The sequence below is a fragment of the Netta rufina genome (assembly GCF_964035555.1).
Source record: "Netta rufina genome assembly, chromosome: Z".
NCBI classification, from domain to species: domain Eukaryota; kingdom Metazoa; phylum Chordata; class Aves; order Anseriformes; family Anatidae; genus Netta; species Netta rufina.
This window is the reverse complement of record NC_140126.1, coordinates 63,439,565-63,462,526: the sequence shown is the minus strand read 5'-3', so window position 1 is coordinate 63,462,526 and position 22,962 is coordinate 63,439,565. Positions and strand designations below refer to the sequence as shown.

At 36.8% G+C, this 22,962-nt stretch overlaps 1 protein-coding gene across 2 annotated transcripts in view; it reads left to right on the top strand.

The window, feature by feature from the left end:
- Window positions 1-18,775, top strand: part of AP3S1 (adaptor related protein complex 3 subunit sigma 1) — a 34,822-nt gene extending 16,047 nt beyond the window's left edge. The window contains exons 5-7 of one of the 2 annotated variants that reach the window (XM_084305535.1): window positions 7,877-7,984; window positions 17,480-17,622; window positions 18,196-18,775. In XM_084305535.1, the coding sequence (XP_084161661.1) occupies window positions 7,877-7,984; window positions 17,480-17,608 (237 nt within the window). In that variant the 3' untranslated portion in view covers window positions 17,609-17,622; window positions 18,196-18,775. Of the gene's footprint in view, window positions 1-7,876; window positions 7,985-17,479; window positions 18,125-18,195 lie in introns of those variants that run through there. The other variant, XM_084305534.1, reaches the window with a different exon arrangement.
- The last annotated feature ends 4,187 nt before the right edge of the window (window positions 18,776-22,962 follow it).

Sequence of the window (22,962 nt, the reverse complement as noted above, 5' to 3'; positions counted from 1 at the left end):
GGCCTGAGGAAGATGAAAACTTGTCATTGGCAAAAAAAAAAACAAAAACAAAACAAAAAAAAAAACAAAAAACAAACAAACAAACAAAAAACAGAACAATGGCATATCAGATAAAATTTGCAGGAAATAAGTTTGAAACAAAGAAAACAATGTATTTTTCATGATTTATAATTAAATTATGGAAGTCCCATAAAATTGTCCCATTTTATTGGATTTACCAATAATACAATAAATAGGTTCAAAAGTGATATATATTAACAAAAGAAAAATCTGACAAGGGCTGTAAAATAATTCAGCAACAAAAACCAAATAATTTCTGTTTCAGGAATCCTTACATAGGATACTTTGAAGGAGAGATTTCTGGACGAGGGCATCGAGTGCACCCTCAGTAAGTTCGCAGATGACACCAAGTTAGGTGCGTGTGTCGATCTGCTCGAGGGTAGGAAAGCTCTGCAGGAGGATCTGGATAGGCTGCACCGATGGGCTGAGGTCAACTGCATGAAGTTCAACAAGGCCAAGTGCCGGGTCCTGCACCTGGGGCGCAATAACCCCAAGCAGAGCTACAGGCTGGGAGATGAGTGGTTGGAGAGCTGCCAGGCAGAGAAGGACCTGGGAGTAATGGTGGATAGTCGGCTGAATATGAGCCAGCAGTGTGCTCAGGTGGCCAAGAAGGCCAACGGCATCCTGGCTTGTATCAGGAACAGCGTGACCAGCAGTGCTAGGGAGGTGATCGTCCCCCTGTACTCAGCTCTGGTGAGGCCACACCTCGAGTACTGTGTTCAGTTTTGGGCCCCTCGCTACAAGAAGGATATCGAGGTGCTTGAGCGGGTGCAGAGAAGGGCGACGAAGCTGGTGAGGGGCCTGGAGAACAAGTCCTACGAGGAGCGGCTGAGGGAGCTGGGCTTGTTCAGCCTGGAGAAGAGGAGGCTCAGGGGTGACCTTATCGCTCTTTTTAGGTACCTCAAGGGAGGCTGTAGCGAGGTGGGGGTTGGCCTGTTCTCCCACGTGCCTGGTGACAGGACGAGGGGGAATGGGCTTAAGTTGAGCCAGGGGAGTTTTAGGTTAGATGTTAGGAAGAACTTCTTCACTGAAAGGGTTGTTAGACATTGGAACAGGCTGCCCAGGGAAGTGGTGGAGTCACCATCCCTGGAAGTCTTCAAAAGACGTTTAGATGTAGAGCTTAGGGATATGGTTTAGTGGAGGGCTGTTAGCGTTAGGTTGGAGGTTGGACTCGATGACCTTGAGGTCTCTTCCAACCTAGAAATTCTGTGATTCTGTGATTCTGTGATTCTGTGAGAGATAATATATCAGGATAAAGAGTAATTTTCAGAATTCTTGCTTAATTTTTTTTTAAGTGTCAACTGATGAATTTTTAGAGCTGGATAAAGTGCTGAATGTATTTTGCATCTGATTGATGTTTTTAAAGCAACCATGAGCATAAGTAGTAATTTTCGCTTTCCAGCATGCAAATTGTTTTAAAAAATGTGAAAGTTAAATGTTATGATGAACATATTCTGTAATGTGAAACACCAAATACGAAATACTGAATCATCTGTTCATCAATAATTCATGGTGCTTTAATCTGAACTGTGTATTTAATACTTTTTGAGATCATAATGATAATAGAGCAATCCTATAAAGCACCAAAAGCTAGAATAAAGAAATAGTTTCTTTATGACTGTAAAGATTGAGGAGGTATTTTCTTAATGTTTTGATGCATTGTAGAATACTGAGGTTTCATCTGTATATTAATTTGTTTTAGAAAAGAAATGATATGCCTGTTTTTCTGCCTGTCTTTAATGCTAATTGTATATTCAGATTTACAAACATTACAGTTTCAATTATGAGCTTTTGTGTGTGTGTGTGAAGCTGTTGTATTCATTCTTTTTCACTGCATCCATCATAAGAAGTATAAGGGCAGTATCTACCAAAGGCTGGATATTAACAACTGTCCCTGCCCTATGCAGGCATACTGGTGTTCCACACAGTTATAGCATCAGTGCCGTAACGGGTTAGAATCCTGAAGTTTGCCTTCTCTACCCTTTTCCATCTGCATGTAGTGCTACCTTTTCAATTATTTCTTTATCTGTACCTTGCTTCCATGTTGTGGACTTCTTTCAAAACTTGTATAAAGGGCGATTGTCCAGGGAATGCTTTGATGGCAGGCATTCGCCTAACCTTTTAAGTGAAATTCTTTCTCTGTGTCATGCAGCAGTTGCCATGGTTTGTTGTTACAATTGGGCTGCATCTTTTTGTAAGTGGACTGTGTGTTCAAGAAGCATTTTTTTTTCTTTACAAATTAGAAAAATGGCTCATCTTCTTCATTCTTAGAATTACGTAATAGTAATAATAATTTGCTGAATTGACTCCAACTTACATGTAACAATGTATTTCTTGCACTGGCTATTCCCTGAATTGGACACAGTATTCTAAATGTAGCCTATTGCATTGCTTATTTACCATGTTAGCACTCTAGAAGAAAAAAAAAAATATATCTTTATTATTACTGACAGGACTGCAATTACTTACCTTTGTATTTTAGGAGGCAAAAATAGTCACCAAAACTGGCATGATTGAATGAGACTTATTTTTTTAAATGTACTTGTAATCTACTGCAGAGAAACCAGACCATTTGTAAAAGCAAGATCAGATACTCACTGTCTTTGGTCGTTTTGGAGATTTGATATGAAATTCAATCTTTTATTTCAGCGTTTGACATCTGAGGATGTCATATCAGTAAGCTGTTTGAAACAAATTGTCTGAGATACTTTTGTAGTAATATTACGACTTTTTTTTTTAAACAGTAATGAAAAATCTGAAAAGACCAAGACCCGCTCGTTTGTGTTCTTGTTCTGTTCTGCTAGACTTCCATTGCTTCTGTGAAGTTCTCTGCTGACTAGCAAAATAAAAGGTGTCCTTTCTTCCCTCTTCTGTCAGAAATATATATGAGTTACTCCCGTGCTTTAGAAGAAGGGCCAAGTTCTAGAACTTACCAAAGATTTCAGGAATATTAAGAGGAAATTAAATTTCATTTCCTCATCAGGATGTAGGCTGGAATTTAGTTTCTCATGTACTTAACAATGCAGTTTCAGGTGCCTGCGACATTAAAATGTATTCTTCAATGACGAAAATACTGTTTTGCTTCCACCCTCCTTGGCTTTAAAGCGAATAGTGTCTGAATTTTAAGGATATGCATTTGGGCTAAAGTTACAGTGGAATTTCTTTCTTGACATCACCAGCTCTGCCAAAGAGAGCAAAATGTATGGTACTCCTCTAAAGTCAAAAGGTAGGGACTGTATTTGCTGTTTTAGAGCCACGTATACTTTAAAAAAGAAAATATAATTCAGGTCTATAATATGCAATAGTAAGTGATGGTATTTACACTGTTACGCTGTATTTCTGTTGAGAGAAGGAAAAGAACAATTTAATATATGTTTAATGCCGGGCTTATGTAAGACTAACCTGAAAATTTCTCCCTGACTTGTGTAGGGAGACATGAATTATGTATTAGTCCTACCATAAGTCTGTACAGTGCACATTCAGAAACTAGGAAAAAACAACAACACTATTTACATAATATGTGAAAAATACTTGCTTAGTAAATGATTGAAATATAACTGCATTCATAGAACCATAGAATGGTTTGAGTTTGAAGGGACATTAAAGATCATCTAACTCCAACCCCCAGGCCTTATCTTGGTCTCATTGGCAAACTTGCTGAGGGTGCACTAGATCCCACTGTCCCTGTCACTGAAAGATGTTAAACAGTACCAGTCCCACCACTCACTACTGATCTCCACTTGGACATAGAGCCGTTGACTGCAGCTCTTTGGATGCAACCATCCAGCCAATTCCTTACCCATTCAGTGGTCCAGCTATCAAACCCATGTCTTTCCAATTTCAAGATAAGGATGTCGTGGAGGATGTTGGGGGGGACAGCACCAAACTGACAGACTTGGAACTCTGATTCTGTATCATCTTTTGCTAGACCACTTTAAAGTGGACAGGCTTTATGAACACCACCAGTGGCACAGATGTAGTGTTTTCTAAACATGCTCTGTGTTACTTATTGTTAACATGCTAAGGGAAAAAAAAAAAAGCTATATCTGTATCAATTTTAATATTATGTGTTTATCATGGTCTCCATATTAATATCTTTGATATTTTGTTTTTCATACTAACAATATCTTAAGTCAATATTTTACATCATCAACTTGTATTATCAAGCCTTCTCTATGAGTAAAATTGAGAACTGACTGAAAGAGCAGTTTCTTTTTCTGTTGATTCTGTTGAATGAGTTGTATCTTTCATGAGTTGTCTGTGAAATCATTCTTTGCAAATCTGTAGCCAAATGCAACTTCACGTAAGTGTTCAGTATTGTAGGTAGCCCATGCAATGTGTATGCTAACTCCTGTTTGTTTAGGGCTGTAAATTTTCTTTATACAATAAGTGAAAATGAGTCTTCAATAAAAGGAAGTAAATATTGATGTCATTTTCCAATGCATTTGGATTGTCAGTGAAGAATGTATTAATGCTAGATTACCATGTTTGTATCTTTTCTGATTGTGATGCTAGAAAATCTTTAAATTCACGTCATTGCAAACCAGGAGAACTGATTGCTTAGCATCACTTTCATATTATGCTTACCATTTTGGTATGTTGTGAGGAATACATACATACTAGGAGTGAAGTGAGTGGTTTATTAAGGATTTTTAGCCTTTCTAACAAATATTTGATTCTTAAACCTTTACTCAGCAGCAATAGACAGAAGAGAGCTGCTTTCTTCTGAAATATACTTATGAGGTATGGCACAAAAGCAGGAAGTGTGGTGGTTTTTAATATATTACCCTCAACTCATCTTTACATCTTTGATTTAGAGATTTACCTTTAATTCACGGGAAAATTTCATGCATATCCAAAATAATAGCGTAGTTATGCTCTGAAGTATCAGGTACGATGTGTTTATCTCAGAAAAGTGATCATATGTTCCATGTCTTCAGAAACACAGAATTACAGAATCATAGAATATCCTGAGCTTGAAGGGAGCCACAAGGATCACTGAGGCCAATTCCTGGCTCTATATAGCCCCACCCAAAAATCAGACCATGTGTCTGAGAGCATTGTCCAAATGCTTCTTAAACTCTGACAGACTTAGTGCTGTGACAGACTTAGTGCTGCTCCCTGGGCAGCCTGTCCCAGTGCCCGACCACCCTCTGGGTGCAGACCCTTTCCCTAACCCCCAGCCTGACCCTCCCCTGTCCCAGCTCCATGCCGTGCCCTCGGGTCCTGTCGCTGTCCCCAGAGAGCAGAGCTCAGCGCCTGCCCCTCCGCTCCCCTCGTGAGGGAGCTGCAGGCTGCCATGAGGCCTCCCCTCAGCCTGCTCTGCTCGGGGCTGAACAAACCAAGGGATCTCAGTCACACCTCATACGTCTTCCCCTCCACACTCTTCATCATCTTTGTAGCCCTCCTTTGGATGTTCTCTCACAGCTTTTTGTTCTTTTAAACTGTGGTGCCCTAAACCTCACACAGTACTTGAGGTGAGACTGTACCAGTACAGAACAGAGCAGGACAATCCTTTCCCTCAAACAGCTGGCAGTGCTGTGCCTGATGCACCTCAGGATGCGGTTGGCCCTTCTGTCTGCCAGGGCATGCTGCTGGCTTATTTCAACTTGCTGTCAACCGAAGTGTCCAGATCTCTTTCTTCAGGGCTGCTGTCCAGATTCTCTTCCCTCAGGCTCTACGTACAGCCAGCATTGCCCTATCCTGGATGCAGGATATGGCACTTGTTCTACTGTTTGTGATTGCTAAGCTCTCCAATTTGTCAAGATATCTCTTCAAGGCCTGTCTGCTCTCAGGGGAGTAAACAGCTCCTCCCAATTTAGTGACATCTGCAGACTTACTGAAAACACCTTCTAGTCCTACATTTGAGTCATTTATGAAAACATTAAAGAGAACTGGCCCTAAAATGGAGCCCTAGGGAACCACTCTAGCGACTTGCTGCCAGCCAGGTGTAACCCCATTTACTATGACCCTTTGAGCCAAACCCATCAGCCAATTGATCACCAATTGATCACCCCATCATATATTATGTTTTTATCTAACCGAACATTTTGTGCTGAAGGATACTGTTAGTAACAGTATCGAAAGCTTTGCTGAAATCCAAAAAGTGACATCTGCTGGCTTCTCTCGATCAACTAGATCAACCTCTTCATAAAAGAATTTAAGGCTGTTAAGCAGAAACTTCGCATGTTTCATCTGTGCTGGCTGTGGGCAATTGCCCTTCCGGTGTTTTTCAATAAGTCGCAAAATAATTTTCCCCATAATTTTACCAAACACTAGAGTGAGACTTACAGGCCTGTAATTACCAGGATCTTTCCTGCCCTTGTTGAAAAATGGAACAATATTTGCCAGCCTTCAGACAACCAGGACCTCTCCAGCTTCCCAAGACCATTGAAAAATAGTGGAGAGAGGTCTTGCAATGACATCAGCCAGCTCTCTGAGTACCCTGCGATGAATCCCATCAGTCCCCATAGACTTTCATGCATCCAGCAGGAGCAGCAAGTCCTGCACAAGTTTGGGCTTGGCTGGGAGTTGTTACTGCAGTCACGGTCCTCCAGCTCGGAGCACTTGGTATACCCGAGCTCATCATTGGTGTTGAGGACAGAGGTGTAGAAGGCATTAAATGTCTGAGCTTTGTCTACATCTCCAAATTGTTTGTGAGGTGACCATCCTCATCAAGTATCAGAGCAATGAATGTTTTCTCTGGTCCTCCTTTTGCTGTTAACATATTAAAAACAACAACAACAACAAAAATCCTTTTCGTTGTTCCCCACAGTACTGGCCAACCCTAATTGAACCTTGGCCACGTGAATTTTCTCCATTCAAAGGCGAATAGTGTCTTATTAGTCCTCTCATGTTTCCTGACCTCACTTCCAGTGGCTATACACTTTCCTTTTCTGACTAAGGTCTAGAAGAAGATCCTTGCTCAGCCAGGCCGCCTGTGCCTGCTTGATTTCTGACAATTTGAAATTGCCCGTTCCTGTGCTTTTACTTAAAAATTGACCAGTACTGATGGACCCCCATGCCTTCAAAAGCGGTTTCCCAGAGGACCTTATTAACTAGTTCTCTGAGCAGCCTGAAGTCTGTTCTTCCTATATCCAAGGTTGAAGTTTTGGTGACAATTTAGGGGAAATTTTTGGGATTGCACTATTTTACATTATAAATGAACTCAAGTTTTAGTAGAAAGTATGCGAAGGCAGAGATTAGTGAACCAAGGCTCTCATTCTGAAATCAGGGTTACAGGAAAGAGGAATTTTAGACATAGCAATTTCATTAATGTCTCCAATTGGTTTATTCAGTCTTTCAGTTTGGGTCCAGGCTGTCAATCCCCATCCTAGATACCGACATCTTTGTGTTTGTGGTGTGTGTGTTCAGTTGAGTTACAGCCGTTCCTGAGCCTAGTCGTGGTAGTCATGGGTGAACATCACTCAATCTCTTGTCCTTCATAGATGTAGCCCAAAGTAGTTTTTATACAACTGTGACCAATTTGTTAATATTGTAGAACTTATGCTGCTAATTAGAGCTTTTGTTCATAGTGCTTGGACAGAAGACACATACTGAAAGAAAGATGAATGACAGTTTCTTCTCCTAGCATTGATAAGCAAAGTGGGGTAGATTATGAGATTGTAAAAGAACTATGAGCAAAGAGGATGTTGTACAAACAAACAGCAGGTTATGAGCTTTTTGTCCCAAATTGTTTTAAAGAAATTATCTTAATTTATTTACAGAATATATGTGTTCCTTGATTGATGAACCTAGGCATCATTTGTCCAGATATGTATTTGACATTTAAATTTTTTCCTATGTTCTTTTTTAGGTCCATAATATATTGGCTGAAATGGTCATGGGTGGAATGGTTTTGGAGACCAACATGAATGAAATTGTCACTCAGATTGATGCTCAAAATAAACTGGAGAAATCTGAGGTAAGAATGAAGCAGCACTATGTAGCATCTAAACTAAAAACATGATTGTAGTAAATGCATGCTTTGTAATGCTGCTTGTTCTTCAGTGGCAAACTATATAGAGCTGCTTGCTTATAATGCTAAAAATTCACAGTGTATCACTAAGTTAGTGTATTGTACGTTTCATTATAATTGCTTAAAAGATTAGCTGTTTAGTTTTTGCTATCTGTATCTAATAGCAGTGCCTGTCATTGCTATTGGGATACATCTGTAGTTCTGTAAGTTTCTTCTGCAGAAAGCATTTTATTTCCAGTACACTTATTTTGTTGGAAACCACTGATGACTGTAACAGTTGAAATTAGAAGAACCAAAGTATGTAGACAACATATTCCTGTCTGCTTCTGGCAGCTGAAATAAATGGAATTGTATTTAGTGTCACAAAAACACTGTGACATGATATAGTAAATTGGAGTTAGATGGACTTGATAGAAAGTAAAGCCCACTTTTAGGCCCTTTGAAGTTGATATGAATTCTGTTATATTGATAATCTGAACATTTGGTCATTGGTTGAGTAGATTCTAGTGAGAAGATGGAATTCTCTACATACCGATATTAGTCTTAGCAAGGTATACTTGCATAACTTGTGGAAATCTCTTTTCCACTTGCTAAGTGGAAAAGATATACACTTGTGGAACAGTGATAAGACATACCTGTAATTCCACATCAAGATTTGGAGTGTGCAAATCTGGATATTAAAATGCTTGTCTTTAATACTGTTGAATGTTTAGGAGAGAAATTTAGAAAGAGAAGGGATTTTAAAATTATTTTAGCTATGAGACAGAATGCTACTTTTTTAAACATCATCAGACTTGTCATGTAAGCTAAAATGCTAGTAGTAAGACTGTGATTCTTACTGATAACAGAGAGAACATATCAGAAGAACATATCACCTGACTTTCAAAGCTTTTTCAAATTTGTAAACCAACTTTTGCTTGAATTGGAGACTTGTTCTAAAGCTGAGGTCAGCTGAGTGGATTGAAATACTACAGGTGGCATAAATATGAACTAAATGACATTTGTGGGGAAGACACAGAGAGCTTCCTAGTTTTAACTCAAGTACATCTTGTAAAGCAGAGAGAAATTAATTCTTCAGCTTTTTTGGGGTAAATGTATACTGTTCTCCTAATTCTGCAATCTCACACTGCATCATCTTGAGTGTTTTGATACATTTAATTGTCTGTTTTACACAACTTCCAAACTGTTCCCAAGAACAGGACAACACTGTGAAAAGCAGGAAAAAGCAGTTTGATAGGATATTGTGCATGGCAATACACATCCAGAAAGATCATATTACAGATAATGAAGATATTCAGTACATTCATTTTACCACTTTCTCAAACTCAGAATGAGTTGTTGTTCATAGAGACGAATACTTGGATTTATTCTCATGAATTACTGCTGTATTTGAATAATTTCTGTATACATATATTTTTTATATATTGATGGAAGAGTAGTATAGTGTCCCAAAAGCTGAATTTACTAAGCAAGTATGTTCTACCTTGTGTTATGCACAAAATCAGTTTCACCTAAAAGCATTTAATGAAGAAGGTTTTTCTTAATTATATGCATTCTATCACCAAATCAACTATAAACCAGTCTCTCATTAGGCATCCAAAACATATAAATTCAGTGCAGCCAGCTGCAATTTTTGCTGTTTTCCATTATCCATCAGTAAGTCATTCTTTCTGTTAAGGTACTTTTAGAAGAAAATCAGATGGTAGAAGGTTAAAAAACAAACAAACAAACAAACAAAAAACAAACAAACAAACAACAACAAAAAAAACATGGAGAACTCAGAGCATAAGCAGGGAAAATAGCAAATAGTAATTTATTCTTTCACATTTGGCGATGAATTATGGAAGGTAAAGAAGTAGCAGTAATAAATTGAAACACTTGGTGACTGGGATGGAGCAGAACATTTCACAATCTGCTTACCACAAATGTTTTTTTTAGTTCAGTGACTGTCTCTTCTCAAATATAACAGTTATTGTGATAGTTCGCAATACCTGATAAATATCTCTGTAGCTCATTAATTGGTTGTTTCATGGATATTCTCAGAAATTTGCTGATTGATATTTCTTTTCCTTTTGTCTCTTTGATCAGGATTGTAAATCTTTCAGTGTCTTTCCTAAACATGTATTTAGATAGAAGATAGAGGAAAATCCAGTTTGTGTAAATCAAAAACAGTAATAACTTCATTAATAATGTTTTTGATTGCTGGTCACTAAGAAATCAAAACTAGTGGATCCTCTTAGTTTTGTTTCATCAGAAATAAAATTTATTTTAAAAACAAATTATTATTATATCAGCTGTAGTTCATAGGACTGCCACCTGTGCCACAGCATTCAAGCTTTACTCTGTTCCACTTTTTCAACCGCAGTCATGGTTGTGGCATCTATTACTTATCTGTGTTGAGGCTGAATTGCTTTTTGAATTTTGAATTGCCGGCTGAAACGGTGAATCTAATGAAATTGTAAGTAAGCTCCATTTACAGAAGTGTTCTAAATTTTGCAGTGTGTCCACCCAACTTTCCTTTGATACACAAAATCCAGCCATTTGACATTGAGTATTTGATTAGTTTTATATTAGGTTTCTAAATAAGCTTTCGGTTGGAATTTAGCAAGTGAGAAAAAATGTGTTTGTTTAATTCACGAATATTTGAACAATGTTATCCATTCAAAGTATTAATTAATCCTTTCAACAGAGGTTATTTGTTTATATCACTGTGATTGAATCCCTAGCTTTGATTTCTGATTCAGCTCTTTAAGTAGCGTGGATGAGCTAAGAGGGAAATTGTATTTGTACCCTGCAAAAATGTCTTTACTGTATCTCCCGACCTTAAAGTTTAGTGTTTATCTGTGAATGGATTTCTGGTCAACCTTTCTAAAGCCAAAGGATCGTTGTGATTAAGGGAGGGAATTTATGGGAGAGGGGTCATTGGGATTTTATCCACAGCTTCTGGAAGTATTGTAGGTAAACCTGGGCTACCTTTTCTCTATTTGGAGTGTTCAACTGCCTGTGATTTAGACTTTTAAGTTGGACCTCATTTTTTCCGAACCTCCTGATCTTTTCTAGCTCTTTCATTCTTCTCTCTTACAGACCTTTATCTTTCAGTCTCCCAGACAGGACAGGTAGACAAAGGTATTGCTGACTTTGAGAAAAAAATGTACTTTTAACAAAAAGGGAAAGCAAAATGATGTCAAAGGCAATAAATTATGTAGGCCAGACTCAAAAATTATGTGTAAAAATACCCATACTAGTCCTTGTAGCCTACTTTTTGTGCTAGTTTCTTCTTGTAGCTCCCTCATCTTTTTATTGGCTATAGTGTATTTTACTAGCTTTCCATTGACATCATATTTTTTCTTTTATTTCTCTTCCTGCATTTTAGAATTTAACTTTTCTTTGTATCATTGTTTAAGAAACAAAGAAATATGAAGTTGTATGATTTTTTTTTAAAAGTTGCAAAACTGATCTTAATAGAAACTGAACACACAGCTAGCAAAATAGAATGTGATGATATAGTCAATATAGCTTCCTGATTGAAAAAATTTAACATAGGTAAGAAATGTCTTGCTTAGTACAACTTAATACTTCCAGATGAAAACAAACAACTTACCTGCTTGCAAAGAGAAGTGAAGTTTCAGAGTAAGTTTCAGGTAAACAGAACTTAAAAAGAAAACAAACAGATCCAAACAGTTTTATACATGTGAAATAAATTTTTCAGTATAGTTTATAAAGGTGATGTAGAAATACCAAAATTGTTCTTTCAGTTACTAAGTGTATCAAACATAAAATGAAAAGGGCAGTAAGCTTGTACTAAACTTCAGATGTACGTTTACTACCCTTGCCATGAATCACTGAATTTTGATTTAAGATACCTTGGTAACCCCAGTCACTGAACATGAATGTTAATGAGGAATTGAAAAAGGAGGAGGAAAATATATGTTTAAAGTTCAGTTTATGGTCATTGTCCCCCTGTCATTTGCTATTTGAAACATTTAGTTGAATTCAGCCGTTTGAATGTCGGTCAATGTTAATTGCACTATTTCAAACTTCATTTCCATTCATTTTAAGTATCTATGTATTTGAACTGTAGGTAGTTTAAATAGCTAGACTCTTAAGGAGATTAAGTTTATTTAATTTATAAATAGCTTTGCTCTTGTCTTTTTACATGATTTTTCCAGGAAAAAAGGTAATATAATACCTTACTTTAAAACTTAGAAAATACAGTTCTGTAATTGGTTTTACTAGCAGTAGGTTTTATAGCATTAGCTAAAATATTTTTGGGTAGTATGAAATATTTTACATAAATTTGGAGTTGTTATGGCACATGAAGAAAATCAAGGAAATGACCTTCCTCTGCCTAATATGTCAACACTTGTAACATATAATCCGTATTTCATTGTAACAGTAGGGAGCTTGATTTCAGTTTTTTTTTTTTATTATTTGTGCAAAGCTACTTCTTTTCTTTTTTTTTTTTTTTTTCTCTGTTCTGCTCACCCATGTTCTATTTTTATTTTTGGGTCTGGCAATGAAAAACAAACAAACAAATAATTAATCATTCCCATCCATTACTCTTTGTGATTCAAGTGCTTAAAATTTCTAAGAGTACGTCTTAAGTCTTCTTATCTGTTTGGCCTCATTTTGATATACTTGCAGACTTCATTTTGTTTTTTCTCTAATTATGTTCATTTATTTAACCTCATAAGCAGGGGACATGATCATTCCTTTATATTATGTATTGCATCTTTTCATTCTTTCATAACCCTGCTGCTTTGAAGTCATACTTGTTCTGGAAAGAAGTATTAGTATGAAACACCAGCAGCAGAGAGATCCTTGTACCTCCAGTATATCTGGAAAAGCTTCTTTTGCAAAGCTTTAGCCTGAATTATTTTGTTTTCCAGTAAGCTATATATTTTCACGTTTGTTTTGGTGGTAGCTCGCTCTGTGTAGAGTTGCTTGGGATGGCAGTCTGAATCTTTTTTCCCTTTTCCTGTTTTTTTTTTTTTTTTTTTTTTTGTATATACACATTAACTAAATTTGTGATATGTAATCTTCTAATCTTCTTTCCAAATGATATGAGTTGTTTTTTGTTTTTTTTTTTTTTAATAAAACAATGTTTTGGGGGTTACTTTCATGTAATGTTACCGCTGGGATACTATAAGAAACGGTGATCATAACAACAAAGGAAATTGATTCTTACAGTAATAAAAAATGACCTAAGTAAACTAACAACAGTTCATATTTCTCACTTGATAGACTAGGACCACTAGAATAAGTTCTGTTATTAAATTCATCTATTTCAATCTTTAATATAGCATCGTTGTTTTGCATTTATAGAATTGCTTTTTCACTCTAAAAGCGTATGAACATGTTTGCAATAATTTTGTGCAGTAACTGAACTTAAAAAGATAATATGGAGTGTTTCAAGATTCAAGTACAACTTTGATAAGAAATGAAATTGAGAATACAAAGCAGCTGTGGCAAAAAAAAAATATCTGATTTATTGGCTCTTTGTAATACCAGCTGTATGCAATTCGTACTGTATTTCTGAAAATTCATTAATGTGTCTTAAGAAGTATCATTTTCACTTGCTTAAGTCATTTGCTGGCTGTGACAGACTACTCATCATTCACTGCATGTTTAAAGCTTGCGTGTTTTGATTTTTTTTCAAGTGAAACGGTTTTTTCTTTGCACCTCACCAAGTTACTTGCTGAATTATTTTATAATAAAGGCAGTTGAAACATGTCCAGTGCAGTGTTACAATGATGGCTCTTTTAATCAGGTACCTCTATAAAACTGCTTAAAGCACAGTGGTCTGGAAATATTTCATGTAGAACCGTTGTGTTTGTAGATACAGTTCACCTGCTCTAAAAGATGATTAATGGCAGACTACATACTAGTTCACTGTTTGACATGCTAAAAAGGAATGCAATCGCATTTGAAATAATTTATTAACTATCCAGTTTTGAAGTTTAAGTAGTTTTCAGTCATTTTATTAGATATTTTTTACAAACTGCTCTGACTTCAAAATACAGTATGACTGTTATGTTTTGTATGATCAACATTAGTTTTAATAAACAGCATTCTGCTGTGCATATTACCTATACATTGATACAAAACCACTTAATATAGAGAATCACGGGAGAAGAGACTGTAATAGTTTGAAATTCTCTACTCCAGTATGTGGTAGTGAAAGACAACCTTGCTGGCAAAAAAAAAAAAAAAAAAAAAAAAAAAAAAAAAAAGAGGTAAACTGAAATTCCTAGTACTTTTTTAAGGGATCTTTGTTGATCCTGATTCAAGTGATCCTAATGAAATGTGACTGTTGGAAGTCGTGACTACATAGGGGGGTGGAAGGGCAATGTGTCAATTGTGGTATTTTGAATAATTCTCAATTGTGTCTCCATTGTGTCCTATGCCATTGGGGCGGGAGGCAGGGACTGTAAGTCTGTGTAAAGAGGATAGCTGCAGGTAGGTAAAAATAATGACGAGTTCTACTAAAACTTCTACTTGTCCATTAAGAATAATTAACTTTCATTAAAATAGGGTAAGGAATCTCCATCCTAGTCACCTAGAAGGCATCTCTCTTTTGAATTGCCAGCCATGCCTGTTTGTGTGGACCATGTCCATCACTTATGGTATTTTTCTGGTTTCCCATTTTTTCAGTTACGAATTGTATAACTCATTGCTTTTGTTACTACTTTATTAGTATTTTCATCTTCTGTATGGAAAACAGTTTACATTGCCCCATTTTTGGCTTTTCTTCAAGATTTTTTCTTCAATTACTGAATATAGAATTTAAAAGGTAGAACCAAATAAAAAGGAAATGCATTTATTGGTTTATCTGATAAAAATTCACTGGTATTTACTCTTCATTTAAAATTAATAACTCTAAGTTCTCAAACAGGAAAAGATACTGACAAACATCTACATATCTTCTGCACCATTTTTGAACATGTTAAATAACAAGAAATTGCAGTATCTAATGCTGCATCTTTAAGATATTGCAGATTAAGGGTTGTGGATTATGGACATGTACTTTTCTTAATACTACTAGTATAAGGTCCATACATTCCCCTTCAAGAAGGGATTGGAATTGAAACGGCCTCAGAAGTGCATAACACTTGGTGACATGAAGGGAAACCAAGGAAAAAGAGGCTTTAAAATTAATTTTTTCCGCCTTTCTAGTTGTAGTTAGCCATACAGCTGAGAAGGGATAATTTGGATTATGTGAAGGGCAGAAGTGAGAGCAAATTACTTGGTTGCATTAAGAGACAGAAGATTTCTGGAGCTTTCTCCTATACCCCCACCTGCCTTTCAAAACTTTGGCATGTAGCACATAGGAGTCTTTGGCAGGGGGGATTTTGTAACAGATGACTCACGGCTATCTGGTCTCTGTTCCTAGTACCAGGAATCCTCCTGTGGCTAACATCTAGGGATTTATGATGCTTAAGCCTTTCCACATAACATAAGTGGGTTAGCTCAAAGTCAGAAACTTTAATAGGTTTTATTTTGACTATGGGTTATCTTTTCGGAGGGGAGAAAAGACTACAGCAGAACTCTAAGTAGGATTTAAGGTGGAAACTTTATGTTAATTTGGCTATATGTTGTTTCTTTATTAAGAGAGTAGTAAAAGGGAAAAGTAGTTGTGCATAGCCTTCAAATAGTGGATTTGTTCTCTGAGGAGTGTATGAGGTGTCCACCTCCTTTTGTGTATTAGTGCAGGTGTACACATCAGAATTAAAATATTCTCCTCTGTCTAAATATACCCTGTAATTACAATGAATTTCAGCGAAAATTGAGAAAATGAAAAGGTTATACTAAAAGCAGTAATCTACAAACACTAATTAATCAAATATGATATAAACTTTTTCCAGAATATTCTCCTTTTGAAATGCTGTGTTTCTGGCTCAGAATTATTTTATGCACGAGTGCACTGATTTCTTCAGTCTTTGACTCCCTTAAGTAAAATCATTTTTAATGAAAGACCTTCCATTTCTACAGGGTTGTTAGGCTTTTCTTTTGTTTGTTTGTTTGTTTTTTTACCAACTCTTAGCATGTTGCTTTGTTTCTTGTATTTCTCCCCTTTTTTACTGACCTGTCAGATGCCACAATGTAAAACCACAGTAGTTTTGAAAATCGTTTCACTTTATTGTGTTTTATCTTTTGCAAATATTTTTAAGCCTACTTTTAAAACAAAAATAAAAAGTCCTTTTTTTTTTCCCCTACTTATTCACGGAATTTCTGCAACTATTAGTTTTGCTTTAAAGATCTTACAGGCTTTAACTTTTTTATTTTTAATTTATTTTATTTATATTTTTTTAGCAAGAAAAAAAAGACTTCTGCACTTCAGTGGCAAGTCTGAAATAATGCCACAGAGCTAATTCTAAATATACTTAGTGAATTTGGACTTCTAGAAGAAACAATTCCAAATTTTTAATGAGTGCTACCTTTTCTACACAGTATCAAATATCAAACAGTTTTTGGTCTTTAACAGTCCTTAAACTAAGGAAGCTTTGAAAGCTGTTCTTCAGAAACAGTTGGGAATGATCATGTTCTGTATGTCTTCAGACTTACAAGTTAGAAATCATCTTTCTTAGTACTTCAGTAATAAGCTCTAGTGTGTAAACTGCACAGTTATTTTATCTAAAAGGCAGAACTGAATGGAAGTCAGTAACGAACTTACTTCTATATTGCTAAATTTGTATATTTATGAAGTAGAACTATAGCTTTAAATGGAGAAACTGCAGTAGAGGAATTTATTACAAAGTAGGTATTACAGTACTTAATTTGGCATGATCAGATTATATAATGCTCCTGTGTGCCTAAAGGCTGCAGATATGTTAGCAAATAATTACGAAGGGTAACAGATTACATCATTTGGTCTAGAGAAATAATCTTTCTACATGCTCCTTATCATCCAGAAATGCAAGGTTTTCACCCTTTTCATTTCAGGCTAAGCCACCTTGAATTACCTCATATTTGTTTGCATTTTGATATGTAATATGGTTCAACTGGCTTTCAGTAACTTGCTACTTTGAGGTTACATATTCTGAACCTGTAACCAATATCGGTCAACTCCAAACCACATGAACTCTTAGAATAGGCGAGAGACAAAGACAGCACGTTGAACTTAAGTACCTCGACATTGTCTCTTCAATAACCTGCATATTGCACACACGTGGATGAGCCCTCTTATTCCTCTCTGCATACTTTTCCATCAAGTTGACATTACATGTTTTACCATATAAAAAGGAACGTGTGAACTGTTTTCTCTTTCTGGTTTAATATTTCCAAATAACCCATTTCATTCCAAACACAATTACCATCTGGTCTTTCTAATTGTGTAAAACCATGGAAGTACTGGGAAAGTTAGTTGTCTGTGTACACTGCTATTGAATCTTTTCGTAACCAACTTTGCCTGACTTACATTTTTCCTCGCTTTGTACACAGGCTGGTTTAGCAGGAGCTCCAGCCCGGGCTGTTTCAGCTGTAAAGAATATGAATCTGCCAGAGATCCCAAGAAATATTAATATTGGCGACATCAGTATAAAAGTGCCAAACCTGCCCACTTTTAAATAACATGGCTACTCCAGGTAAAACCAAGGAAAAATGTAATAGAGGTTTACCACATAATTGTTTACTAAATAAACAACATGTCTAACTTTTACTATTTGGATAAAACTCAAGGTACTGTATAGACATTATTTGAAAAATCATTGTGTGGAGTTGAATGTTGCTTTTGTCTTGTTTGTGAAATTAAAGGAAATGGGTAGTTCCCATGTGATTTCTAAATTACATTCCTATGCCCTTGTAAGGCATATCACTGTGTCGCGGCTGCTGCAGTATTTTGGGAAAGTATTTAAGATGTTCTTTACTTTGTATAACCTATAATGCTGAGTTTTTTGTATGTTCACTAAGGTCTATAATTAGTGCATTCCTTAACTACTTCTGCTCTTTGTCATGATTATTTAAGTGCAAATATTGCATGAAAACATTAAACCTTTGTTTTGTTTAAATAAAATCACAACAAACTGGACTTCTAAATACCTGTTTGTCTGATATTGACTCATTGCAATAAATCACTTTTATTTCCTATTCATTGAGCCTATTGACTACACATAAATACTGTTGCAGCAAGCATTAATGTTGTATTTTAATCTCTGAAGGTATTACACTGGAGTGTTGTATTGAACATACTGGCTCTTAACATCTCTCACAAAAGCTGTTCATTGTTATCCTGAAGGAAATACTGCCTTTACTGAAGGTCTGATGACTTCTGTTTACATATAGATGTTGAGAAGATACTTACACAATCTGATAGACTTTTCCTGATGGTCTGACTTTGTCTGGGGAGAAAAGGGGACTCAGAAGGGTTTCTGCAGTTCCCTGTGTCTGTTGTGGGAAGTACAGAACAGGCTGAAATGATTGGGCAGCTCAGAACTGTAAATGTAAGTGTATCATGTAATGTGAGAAGAAAAAGGACTCTGCAAAGATACTTACAAGTATACTTTAATAGGGCCTCTGTGTCTGGTGGAATTTGCAGTTCTCTACTTGGAGATTTATGAGATACGTAGTGTTGTCAAGACCTCAGAAAATCTAAGTACTATCACGTCTGTGTAAGTTGCTCAGCTCTTCAGCTTTTCTGTGATTTAAAAAAATAAAGGAGGATAGTGATTAATTTTTATAGTCATGCACTTAAGCTCTGTGTGATGTACAAAACTCTTCAAATTAATAATAAAATCATCATTCGCATATTTAAGAATGCCTCTAAAGTTTTCTTCTCCAAAAACATGTATGCAATTGTAAATTTATATGAAAACACAATAATATTGCATCAAGGACAACACATTTCAGGGCTAGTCTGACTATGTTACTTTAGAAAGTTGTATTTTATGTAAGTGAAACCTTCTTTTGAGTCGAATGTTAGACATAACCCATAGGATAAATGTGGAATCACATCTCAATCTCAGCTTAATCATTTGTAATTACCACTGGTACTTTTTGAGAGCATATGTTGAGAGGGGAAAAAGAGAGACAGTAATTTTGAAGTATAAAATCTGATACAATCTGAGGAACTTAGATGTGTTTTTTAAGAAAATAAAGGAACTTCATTTGTATTGTTCTTATGACATTTAATAAGCATCAAGGAACACTTACTATTTCGTAAGTGCATTTGAAAGAAGAATTGCCCTCTTCATCCCTCATGAATGTATATTCTTCCAAGTTAAGTTTCGTAGTTATGAGTTCTGAGGAAATTTCGGGGGGGAGAGGGATAAGGAGAAAATGAACACTTTGTCATTTCCACTCTTAGAAAAAAGAGAATGAAACATGCAGCATTTTTTATATGATGTAGAGTATCTTTAGTATTCCCAAGTTACACAGCTTAGCTAAAACAAATCTGGAACTGTTAGAGCTTCACCTGCTTTTGCCAACTTTTGTTTTTCTGCTTAATGCATAGACCATGTGACATTCAAAGTAAAGATGTTGGAAATTTTCCACATTGTTCCCTTCTGAGGGATTACTCCGTGCTGCTGCTGCAGAAGAAATAGGAAACTTTGAAACATGTGCTACTCTGACCTACAGATAGTTCTTGCTATTTGTGAAAGAGTTCATAATTTCAGAAATTTTCAAGTCCTCCATTTCTTGTCTCACTTTTCTCCCTCAAGCTCATTTCAGACTTGTAAGTTCACATAATTTAAAAAAAAAAATCATTCCCTACCGTGAAGTCTTTTCAGGTTTTGTTTGAATCAAACATTTTTCTAACTGTTCAGGGAAAATATGTCTGAGATGCATCTTGACATGAAGCATGTTTCAGTTGAATTTCTCAACTCTCAAGGAAGCCTAGCTATTAACAAATTATTTTAGTGAATTAGAACTTAGCTATTAGCAATTATGTGACTTTTTTAAAGCTTTATTTTATTTTATTTTATTTTATTTTATTTTATTTTATTTATTTTATTTTATTTTATTTTATTTTAACTTTTGATTACTGTTATTTGTACCACCTCCCTCCTACCTGAGAATGTGGCTTCTGCAGGAGGGTATTCTTCTCTGGACAGCTTTTCTATAGACATCAGACTTCAAGAAGCTTCTCTGCTTGTGACTGGCTAGCAAACACTTAGTGCAAGGATGTGGCTAAAAGCTACAACTGGAGCTCCCTTAGTAAAAATCCTTGGATGGGAAGAAATTCTTGATTTTTGACATTAGAATTGCATTCCTTTCAAAGAGAAGCTCTCTTTCTCATGCACAAAAGAGGTATACTGCAGAAAGCCTGAATGGTAATAGTTTTGTCTTCACAGATGACATGATCACATGGACTTTCAGCACAGCTGAAGCTATTTACCAGTCTTCTGCTGGAGGAGTGTCATTAGTTTGCCAGGGGCAATGTTACCCATATATGTCACTTGACTCTGCCAGGCATTAAAATAAAACCAGTCATGGGAAGATCGACAGGAATGATGAGAATGTCATCCTTGTTCTTGATCTTCTAGGTCTTGCCTTGCGTGCAGGTAATCAAAGGTTTGCTGTGATGGTGACCTCCCTGTATTCATTGCCTTCATGAGAATTATAATGCATTTTTTTTTTTCCTAGTGTGTCCTCTTAAATGCTGAGACTGTTTGGTACTAGTGTTACCTGAAACATCACCTCGTGTTGGTTTCCCATGTTAGATTTTCCTTCATACTCAGTTGTGTTTTCTCTGCTAGTGAAATTTTTAATGCAAGTTATGGGTTTTGGGGAGAAGCTTTTTCATATGATCATAGCAATTGAACTGTAGTAAGTGTTATTTGTGCTAATTTTTGGTAGCCCTCACGCACAGAGATAATTTTAAGAAGATTGCAACATTAATAATACAAATGAATAATCAAGCATTCAGGGTGCCTTAACTAATCCATTTTCCTACCTTTCCCCACACCTCCTCTTTTTTTTATTATCCAAAATTCCCTGTATCACAGGCCTCAGTATTCTATAAGGTGAGCATGTTCCACATCTGTTTGTGTTCTGGGGATGCAGGGGGAAGTGCCTTAACCAAATCTGAAGCTGCTCAGATTGCTTGTCTTCAAACCACAGCTGATCGTTCTTTTGTTATGTGTTCAGAGATATTTATTATAAAGCATAGTAATGGGAAGATTGATCCTGAATAGATGGTAAGAGTAACTGCCAGCTTGTGACAAGTAATTTTATTTTTTGTCTTTGGAAGGAAAATTCTCTCCTGGGCTAGAATCACAGAATAATAAAATGGTTTGGGTTGGTAGGGACCGAAAGCCCATCTGCTTCCAACCCCCCTGCCGTGTGCAGGGACACCTCCCACCAGACCAGGTTGCTCAAAGCCCCATTCAACCAGGCCTTGAACACCTCCAGGGATGGGGCATCCACAGCTTGTCTGTGCAACATGTTCCAGGGCCTCACCACCCTCTGTGTGAAGAATCTTCTCCTAAAATGTGCAGACTACATCTCAAGTATTGAGAGGAAAGGGTATGGAAGCATTTTCCTTTCAGAAGCCAAAGACTTTGTGTTAAGGCCCCTACGGAGCAGAGAGATTATTTTTCTTCCTTCTTGCAAGATGGATCCTTCTAAATAAATGGAGAAAGTGCATAGAGGATACAAGTACCCTCAAGTGAGTGGGTGTTCCCAGTAAACTTGAAACAGTGAAACTAGTTTTCCTGGTGAGGCAGGGACATTAAGTACTGCTGGAAAACCTTTTGACTTTTTCCCCCAGAGGAGGAGGGTTATGTTGGAATCAGCTGAGAATGCTGCCTGCAGTAGAACAGAGGGTACAGGTACTGTGTTAAAAGTACTCCCCTCTTCTCTGTGAAGTCACTGTCTTGAGTATGTTTTGGGAAGAGGGAATATTTTACAACATTGAAAGCATATAGAAAATTCTTCCTCTTAAGCAGATGTTGCTTCTCTGATTTATTCTTCCTGACAAGAATGGGTGGAGGAAAGGGTCACTCGTGTAAAGGGAGAAGCAGGTTCAAGCTGGAAACACAAGTTCTCTCTGCCTTCCTGTGAGCACATTTGACCTTTTTCTAGTAGCACATTTAAAAAAAAAAAAAAAAAAGCTGAAATTAATCCTGAGCTTTCTTGTGCCTGCTTTGACAGCTGAATGGGAGCTTGTTCTAAGAGTTACCTAATAAAAAAGCTCATTGATACTGTATTCTAGCATATGCAGGACATGAAATACTGAAGGAACTGGAAACTAAAATGTCAGGAATCAACTAATTGTCTATAATTGTTAGAGAAAAACAGCCTAAATCTTGCACAAAATGTATTTCTCTACTTCTGCACAGAGCACTTACAATTGTACAAAGAACAAGGAAAACACCCAAGTACTGCCAAAAGCAACAAATGGTGAATAGTTAATTTCATAAAAGATACCATCTTTTGTTACTTATAATTATCATAATAGAAATTGTAAATCTGTCTTCATCGCATTGTTTAAGGAAATGATCTGTCCTGTTCATGAATACTCGAGTACTCTGCAATTTTTGGTGTTTGTTGTTTAACCCCAAATGCTCGTCAAGCCAAAGCTAATGAGCACCTTCCATTCCGTGGGTAGAAATGTGAAGGCAGGCACAGGCTATCCCATCAGCTGTCAGTTTTCTTGTCTGCATTTATTTAGGCCTTGTGTGCATCGGGAGTGTTGTGCCTGCGTGACCCAGCTCAGGAGGAGCCTCTGTGCCTGTGCCTGGAGTGCTGGGGCTATCTGAGCTGATCCATCACGCACCCCACGAAGTAGGGTGACGGTAAGTGCCACAGTCCACTGCTTACCTGTCCAGCTTGGCTCTTCTGAAAATCAGCAGCATGGGTAAGCTCCCAGTGCCCCTTTCTGGTCTGGGTCTGCCACCTGGCTTGCCAGCAGGGCAGAACAAGGATGGAGAAAATTCCCCTCTGGATTCTGTCAGAGCAGGACTATGAAAGTATCACCACAGCTG